Source organism: Hippocampus comes, unplaced genomic scaffold (assembly GCF_001891065.2).
Source record: "Hippocampus comes isolate QL1 unplaced genomic scaffold, H_comes_QL1_v1.1 scaffold22, whole genome shotgun sequence".
Lineage (NCBI taxonomy): Eukaryota > Metazoa > Chordata > Actinopteri > Syngnathiformes > Syngnathidae > Hippocampus > Hippocampus comes.
In genome coordinates this window covers 8,415,210-8,423,392 of record NW_017806175.1, presented here as the reverse complement: position 1 = coordinate 8,423,392, position 8,183 = coordinate 8,415,210, and the positions used below count along the sequence as shown (strand labels likewise).

The window sequence follows — 8,183 nt, the reverse complement described above, 5'->3', positions numbered from 1 at the left end:
GGACAAAACGCCGGAGGACGACAACGAGGACGCCAAGTCGACCGACAGCAGCCTTGCGGCGAGCGACGACGACGCTTGACTGACGAGACGCCATTTTGTTTGGAGCGTTGAACTGAGTAACTTCGAGTCCTGTTAGAACGACGTCAAACTCATTTTCATGGCCGTTACCGATGACGGGTGACTCGGAAAATCACCTCATCATGAATACGCAAGTCCGACCCGATAATCTGATTGTGGAGTTTTTTCTTTTCTTCTCTGAAAGCAATCCGCTTCCACAACGGCTCGGCCAAGAAAATGTCCAGTTTTCACATACAGCACATTTGACAATAAAGTTGTATCCAAAAATGCAATCATTTGGAAGCGCTCCCCTCAAACCAACACAGGTGCCTCCAGATGGTGCCAAAACTCCAATTTTTTTTTTTTTTTTTAAACTAATTGCAATTTGGAATACCGAGTCAAGTCGATCAAACGGGCTTCTATCTCTCAAATGTAGAGGCGCACCCTCTATTCTCCAATGTACAGGATGGATTTGGTGTAAACAAAAGCTTGTAGAAGCGCTTCCTTCACGTGAGGAAAAATGGCATTCCCCCCCCATTTCATAAGAAACGGGAAGCAAACAGGCCGCCAGTTTGACAAGTGCCGTGCAAAGGAGGGCACGCTACCTTCAGATGCACCGACCAAGGTGAACGCTCGGCTGGCAAAGAAAGGAAGCGCTCCGTTGTGTCATTTGTGTTTATTATTGACTAGTCGGTAACCACGGAGACGAGCTGTGCAAGAATGAGAGAGACCACGTGACCGTATTGACATGCGCGAGGGCGGGCGGGGTGCGAGGCGCCCGTCGCTCTTTTGTAATAACTTATTGAGAAAATCGTCTTTAAAAAAGTCCGGCGAGTGGTTCGTTCACATTGGCGGCGAGGTCACAGATGCGGCGGATCCGTGACGGCGGCGGCGGATGGCGCGCGAGTCCACAGACGGCCACGAGAAGAAGAAAAACGAAAAGGCAGAAAGACGGCGGCGAGGTGCGCCAAGTGGCGCCTTTAAAGTGCATCTGGGATGCGCAGCGTTTGCGTGCCGGGGGGGAGGGGTCCCACAAAGTTCTGCTGCCTTCTTTTTGTTCTCTAAGCGGCTCCGGAAGGTTCCGCCACCTTCCAAGGCTGGTGAGAGACAATAACAAGAGATCTCAATGCGTGCGGGGAGGACTTTGAGCGCGCCGCGCCGTGAATTTCAAGATCGGAAACTATTTCAATGACAAACGATGGCCAGTAGATGGCAGCCAATCGGCACTTTAGATCGAGCGGCCCCGTTTGTCAGTACGGGCGAGGGAGGAAGCTACGGTCGCCCAACATGTCGGGCCTTCTATTCTTTCTTACCAGCGGCGGGTTGGAGAGCGGCGGCGCGCGGGCGTAGTCGGGCGGGTTGGCGCGCGGGTCGTATCCCAGTCGCGCCAGCATGGGCGCCACCTCGGCCATGTGCTCCACCACGTCGTCGGGGATGTGGCCCACCCACTTGGCCAGCGCGTCCGTGTTCACCGGCTTCACCACCTGGTCCGTCGAGCGCTCCACCCTAGCGCGCCGCAAAACACAAACGCACCGGCGCTGTTTGCTTCCGTCGACATCCGCCCGCCGAGCGCAACGCCCACCCACGCATTTTTGGTTTAAACGCGTGCGAAGCGTATGAACGACACAGTGCTCGGTGGAAAGCCGATGCTTTATCGGCGAACACGCCGCACCTCAGAAACGCTTCGCTCCACCCGATCCGATCACGTTTTAATTGCCGGCGCGCCAGTGACCCTGGTTTTGTGCGCGCGGGCTTTTTGAATGAACGGCGAAAGCGCCAACGCCGTCCCTCATCGGGCGGAAGGCGGCGGAGGACTCACTTGGAGAGCGAGACGCCGCCGGCCTTGCCGATGAGCTCCTCGTGGTGCAGGACGGCCGGGTCCCAGGGGAGCTCCAGGAAGCGCAGCAGCTGGCGCATCTCGCGCTCGGGGCGCAGCACCAGGTGCTCGTAGCGCACGGGCAGGCAGCGCTCGGGGCCGGCCGCCACGCACTGGTTGAACATGGTCTCCACCGCGTTGCTCCACTTGCTCAGGCAGTCGCGCGGGTTGTTCAGGTCGAAGCCCGAGATGGTCACCTGCGGTCAGAGTGCGGTCAGAACACCCGACGCCACCGTGCCCCCGTCGGCTCAGGGGGGTTTTTGCACCGCCGCGCTTCGCTTTGCTTTCCCATCGTCCAAACAACTTTCGGCTTTCCGATAGTTGGTCCTCGGAGGCTGCGTTTGAAGGCAAAACGCTGCCTCAATTCAAAGGGGGCCCCGGACCAACCGACACCGAGGGCGCGCAACGGCAAGCGAGGCGGCGGCACTCACCTTGCGCGAGATGACGGAGTGGATGGAGGCGCGTCCGTCTCGCACCATCAACACAAACTTGCTCTTGGGGAAGATGTGAGCCAAGTACGTCAGCGACTTCAAGGCAAAAGGGTCTTTGTTGCACAGACGAGGCGCCGGCTCGCCGTGGCCCACGATCACCTGACGCAGGCACACACACACACCAGCGCAACATTCAACGTCCGGGTGCCCAAAACATTGCGCCTCCTGCTTCCCATCGGTCAGGGCGTCTGCCGGAGCCTTTCGTCCGGCCTGCTACTCGGGGAAGCCCTTCTCCGATTGGCGGACAAGTTTCCGTTCAAAATGAGCTCGCGTGGGACAACGTTTCGAAAAGCGCAGGCGGCAACATTGCCGTGACCTTTCAAATTGGCTGAAAAGCTCCCCCCGAAAGAGCCCAAAGGGAACGGCAGCAGCAGACTACGTCACGGGGATCCTTAGTCCCCCCCCACAAGTGCACTTTCCGCAAAGATGGCTGCCACTCGTGCGCTTGCTCATACGACCGAGGCGGTGCGTGCTTTGCATTCAACGACATCATTTCGACATTATGCGCTGCGCACGTGCTACAATGAATCCACAACTAATCGCTGATCAAATGAATCCACGACTATTTGGATGAATGGTTTTCGAAACTCGGACTGGGCCCCAAAGTCCGCGTTCCCCGACGGTGTCGACGGCCCCGAACGGGCTCCGTTCGGAATCAAAACTTCCGCTTGCAAACAACGCGAGCGACGTGTCGCGAGCAGCTGCCACAAGGAGGATTTACTGCTTTCCGGCACCAAAAGATGCAAGCACTTTGGCCAAAACGCCACGCGGGATCGGGGTGACCAATGAATGATTGAGCCACGGCGATGACGTCACCTCGAGGAGGAAGGCGCGCACGGCCGAGTCGAGGACCTGGTCGGTGACGCCGGCCTCGTCCAGGCGTATGCGCTCCTTGACGGATCGGCTCCAGGAGGCACGCATGGTGAGCAGTCGGGGGATGACGCGGGTCTCCTCCCCGCAGCGGACGGCCTTGTGCGCGTCCAACATGACCCGCATCAGGGTGGTGCCGCTGCGGGGGAAGCCGCCGATGAAGATGAGGGGCGTGTCCTCGGGAAGACGCTCGGCCAGCGAGGCGTTGGGATTGGCCGAACTCCGGCGGAGCTCGGCCCAGCGGGAGCGCTGGCTCCCGGGGGGGCAGTCCAGCCCGCTCAGGCCCAGGTAGAGCAGGGAGGCGGAGCAAAGGAGCACGCAGCCCAGCAGGACGTTGGAGCGGCTCACTCGCATCGTTGCCCGAGCCGGGAGTCGCCGCGTTCCGCTGGAAGGTTCCGGGCCTGCCGGCGCGGTGCGCTCAGGGGAGGGCGGGGGCGCTTCCTGCCGGGCCCGCGGGCCAGCTCGCGTCCATCGCGTCCACCTGAAACAACAAAACGGGCCCTTTGCGTCACGCCGGCACCGGTGCGGAACCTGGAGCCTCCCGCGGGGAACGGAAGCGGATCGGAGTTCGCCACGCCCTCGCCGCTTCTAATTGCGCGTCACTGGTGGTTTGGTCGAGCCGGCGGATCACGTTCCATCGACCTGGCATAACCGCAAACTTCCTCATTCGCACGTCGCCGCTGAGTGGGGACGGATCTGCTTCCGCTTTTTTCAAATGACTACAACGCTGCACTTGTGTGCTCGCTGGATCGGAAGCTGCAACGACGCGAGCACTTGTTAACCGGTGCTGAGCAAAGAAGGGTCCGACAGAGCATCTCGTGTGCTCAATCAGAGAGCGCGAGTCGCTCTGACGGCACTCCCAACAGGTGCCCGTATGTGGGCTGACGAGTTTCACGACCACGTTTGCCGGTTCCGAGCCTCCGTCGACTGCGGTTCGCTTTCGGAGCGGAGAGGGCCAACGTGCTCATTAAGACTCAGCAGCTCCTCAAGCAATACGCCACCCTCGGTGTCACGTGTCGGTTCTTCTGACATCCACGCGCAATGTTGTTGTTTCTTGTGCGACCGAAGTGACGCCACTCGCCGGAACTATTCAACAGTTGCAAGTGAGCTCGGGGACACGCAAAACAACTGACGCGGCCATCGGACAGAACGCGGGATGATGATGATGATGATGATGACGCGGTTCTGCTCAAATACGAGAGAACGTCTGTTCCGTGACGCGACGTTGAACAGCTTGACGAGCAGCGCCATCAACAGGTCAATTTGCTCCAAGCTGCCCGCGCGCAAGAGTCCGCCCAGGCCTGGCGGCGGCCGGCGGCGGCGGCGGCGACACATCTGGCCGGGCACCCTCACCGACCTCCTCGAGGTGACGCGAGCCCGGCCCGACCCGAAAACCCGACGAACCAAGCCGAATGAAAAGAGCCGAGGCAGACGCGAGCTAGCTAGCCGCCCGGGGCCGCTCCGAGGCGTCGTGAGCTCCGCGGAAGGACGCGTTCGGATGGGCTCGACTCACCCGAGCCTCCCGCCGACCGAGCACAAGCGTCGCGAAGCTCTCAGCTTTGGCGCTGCGGCGGAAATGCCTTCGCCATCGAGTCAGTCACGAAGAAGTGGCGACAAATTCAAGTTTCCAGTCGCAGCCGACGATGCTGGGGACCGCTCGCGAGTCTCTAGTGCGCACTAGCGAGGCGACAATTCACTAGAAGGGGTGGGGGGTGAACTGCAGGGAAAAAAAAAAACAAGCGCCCCCCCTCCGCCCCACTTCTGAAAGCTCGGCGCTGATTGGGCGAGCGCATATTTGGAGCCTCCACATTGGTGGAGCTTTTCAATTGCAATTCCGCCGTAGTCGAACTCTTTCCCCCTCCACTTCCGCACTCGAGCCTAAAAAGATTTCAGCTCGTATTGTTTACGTCCTCCTCTTCGCTTACAGCTCACCGGGGACGTTTCCTGAGAGCAAAGCTAACCTCAAGCTATTCACTTGACACTTCATTGTGAAAATACTATACCCTTTTTTTAGCAACGTGACGACATGTCCAACGTGGCTAACGTAAAAAAAAAAAAGAGCAACGTCGCTTCAATCATTCCAACGTGTGTGGACATTTCCACTTCCTTCGGAAAAATGACCGTAAAATCCCCAATAAGTGGGCATTCGGAGAGTTGGCCGCAACCGTTTTGATGATTTCATGCCAGCTTTGAACGTGATTTGTGGACTCACATATGCTCACTTGGCGTCCGCATGAGTCAGACTCAATAATGCACGTCAATAAATAATAAATGATTGATTTGTGCAGCGGCTGGCCAAACAGTCACACGGGAAGTGATGTAACTGATGGGGAGTATCAATCCCCCCCCCCCCCTGATTTGCCACATCAGATGGCCTGCTGTTGTCAAAGCAAACATTTGTACTGAAACGCACTGCAAACTTGGCGACGCGTCCTGTGCTGTCTTTCGTTTCCAGCCAACAGCTACTAACGACCTCATTTGCAAGAGTGAAAGCCACCCGTTTGTCCAGGAACTTCCGGCCCTGCTTGTTGGAACTCAGCCTCGAAGTCTCACTCTTCATTCTTTCTACCAAATGGGGTGGAAATTCCTTTTATTGCATCCACTTCTTCAAGAATTAAAAGGAAAAAAAGAAGAAAATATTGACATTGATCAAATAATCATACGCTGCAGCTGTTTTCTATCCAAGAAGAGCAAGAGAAAGAAAACGTCTCTTCCGGATGCCTTGTGAATCAAGTCCAACCTTGAGCTCGGTGTCAAAGTCTGATTTGTGAGCAGATCACAATTAGAATCTTGGCGTCAATAACCTTTCGCCCGTCCAGGCACGAATGACAAAATCCATACCAGTGTTTGGGAGGAAGATTCATCGTTGCCGGGGAGAGAAGCATTCCAAGAGCCGTCCACGCTAGTGACCACTGTCCTCGAAAGGGTTAAGATTGTCCTCCAATGACGAATTGCAACACCTTTGGGATTTTGAAGATGTGGGGAGATCTGCTGAGATTCTCGCGAGATCCAGTGAAATCCAATCTGCCACTTTGACGGTGTCTCGGTGTTGCCGTGTGAAAACAGGAAAGGTTTATGCGAGACAGACAGCGGGCGCAAACTTGTTTGAAGCTCATCTGATGCGTGGTGTTCTTGGGAGTGAATTGGCAAACGTTTGGGAACAAAGGCATGTCTTGCTGGGAGTGGAGCAAGTCGGGATCGGGCATCTTCACAAGACGCGCATTTCAACGGGTGTTTTAAAACATTTCTAATACCTCGCCTGGGCTCAGTATCAAATTTAAATAGGATCGTTGGAGATAGGCACTCAGAAATGAACCACAAGAGACAATTCTGTTGCTAACAAATGGCACTTTTATTAGACCAACAAGAAATGTCACAAAGCAAGCAGCAAGCGATATATTGAGCTCTTTAAGAATGAATCAACTCTTACCGTGCGCCAACAGGATGGAGAGCCAACACCCTTGGTAGAGCGAGCTTCAATGTCAGCTGGGCGTCCGTACGCAACCCGCAGCAGACTCTAGCAAGGGGACGGCAAAGCCTCCTCTTATCCTTCTCTGAGCGTGTGCGAAAGAAGGGGCGAGTGGCCAACTCAGCCCTTCTGGCGCCACACTTGCTTCGTTATCAACTGGCGTTTCACAAACTATTACGCTGAACAACTCTTTCTCACGCAATTCTGTTATGTTGTCATGAGGCCGGTCCTGGGAAACAGGAGCCATCTGGCCCCACCTATGAGAAATGAAGTCCGATGGCTCCTGAGAAACGGGAACTCGTTGAAAACAACACGTTATACAACATCTGCCTCGGCGCGTCATCAAATCAACATGTTATAAAACGGAGTATTTTGTAGGGAAAACATCACATTAAAATCTTATGATATCAACGGGCCGCCGCATGATGCAAAACTGGGTGCGCGCGCCCAGGGACTTTGCGGCAAGAAAACAGTGGCAAAAATTCAAGTCGTGATCATGCTGGATGCTTAATTTCCCCACACAAGTTGAAGAAAGACGACGTTTGCATTCATGAAATGAAGGAAAATTTGGACAACAAGAAAATTTAAAAATAGGCCCTCTGGCAAGGGTGCTTTTACTGATGCGACCGACCCCGAGGCGGCATGAAAAAAATGCAGATTAAAAAAAACAACAACAACAAAATTCAAGTGTCTTTCGTGTCATCGATGACATTCTAGGACCGCAAGTGGCCGCAAGACGAAATGCGCTGCATTCAAAGAGCATCGAGAAAACTAAACGTCCTTTTGCGGATGCCGGATAAAGACGTTTGTGCTGGGATACGATCCGAATCCCGGGCCGCCTCGCGCCGTCCCTTGGCGACGACGCGCAAGGGTTGAGCGAGCGCATCCGAGCGCCGCCGCCGGCTCGACAAGTGCTCCCACCCAGTTGACGCGGCGGCGCTCAGGCCGCCCCCCCATCGCCGCTCGTCGCCTCTTCCTGCTCCGGATCCCCGGGAAGAACCTCTGAGATGGTCAGAATGAGCTCCTCGATCTGCTCCTCGGACAGACGCTCCTCGCTCTCCTCCACCATCTGCGGTGCAAACATGCGCGCACACTGTCCACCTTGGGGACCTTCATGTCATTTCCGACTGACTATTCGGGCCGCCGAGATGGGTCGCCTAGCCGCCACGACGTCAGCGATCCGAGTCGACAAGCCGCGGCATTGATTTGCGGCTTTTTTTTTCTTCCCGAAAGCGCCTCGTCTCCCGCCGGGTGCAAGACTCGTCTGTGACGAAGCGGCGGGGGAAGAGTCGCTGTAGCGTCACGGCTAACCCGCCCGTCCGTGTTTGCGACAACGTCCCAAAGTTCACCCCCCGAAAGACTTTGCGCGAGATGCGAGCTCGTCTTTGATGGCAGCACGGGGCCAGGAAGCGACCGCATC

General features: G+C 56.2%; 3 protein-coding genes across 3 annotated transcripts in view; 1 reads left to right on the top strand and 2 right to left on the bottom strand.

Moving 5' to 3' along the window:
- htatsf1 (HIV-1 Tat specific factor 1) overlaps positions 1-303 on the top strand; it is a 6,243-nt gene extending 5,940 nt beyond the window's left edge. The window contains exon 11 of the mRNA XM_019896628.1: positions 1-303. Within this exon, the coding sequence (XP_019752187.1) occupies positions 1-79 (79 nt within the window). The 3' untranslated portion in view covers positions 80-303.
- A 415-nt stretch (positions 304-718) lies between these two features.
- On the bottom strand, positions 719-5,010 carry tpst1l (tyrosylprotein sulfotransferase 1, like). Its single transcript, XM_019896632.1, has 6 exons — positions 4,808-5,010; positions 3,241-3,775; positions 2,365-2,523; positions 1,877-2,130; positions 1,371-1,563; positions 719-1,154 (listed from the first exon to the last, which is right to left on the bottom strand). Exons 2-6 carry the CDS (start codon positions 3,646-3,648, stop codon positions 1,119-1,121), a joined length of 1,050 nt encoding a protein of 349 aa, XP_019752191.1. The 5' UTR covers positions 3,649-3,775; positions 4,808-5,010; the 3' UTR covers positions 719-1,118.
- Positions 5,011-7,245: 2,235 nt separating this feature from the next.
- Positions 7,246-8,183, bottom strand: part of crcp (calcitonin gene-related peptide-receptor component protein) — a 22,017-nt gene continuing 21,079 nt past the window's right edge. The window contains exon 7 of the mRNA XM_019896635.1: positions 7,246-7,664. The gene's annotated coding sequence lies outside the window, so the exon portion shown is untranslated. The remainder of the gene's footprint in view (positions 7,665-8,183) is intronic.

Coding starts and splice junctions, on each gene's coding strand:
- tpst1l (XM_019896632.1), bottom strand. CDS start 3,648: ATGCGAGTGAGCCGCTCCAACGTCCTGCTGGGCTGCGTGCTCCTTTGC. Junction 1,564..1,876: donor GGCGGCGTCTCGCTCTCCAA/GTGAGTCCTCCG, acceptor GCGGCGCGCTAG/GGTGGAGCGCTCGACGGACC. Junction 1,155..1,370: donor CGCTCTCCAACCCGCCGCTG/GTAAGAAAGAAT, acceptor GTCTCTCACCAG/CCTTGGAAGGTGGCGGAACC.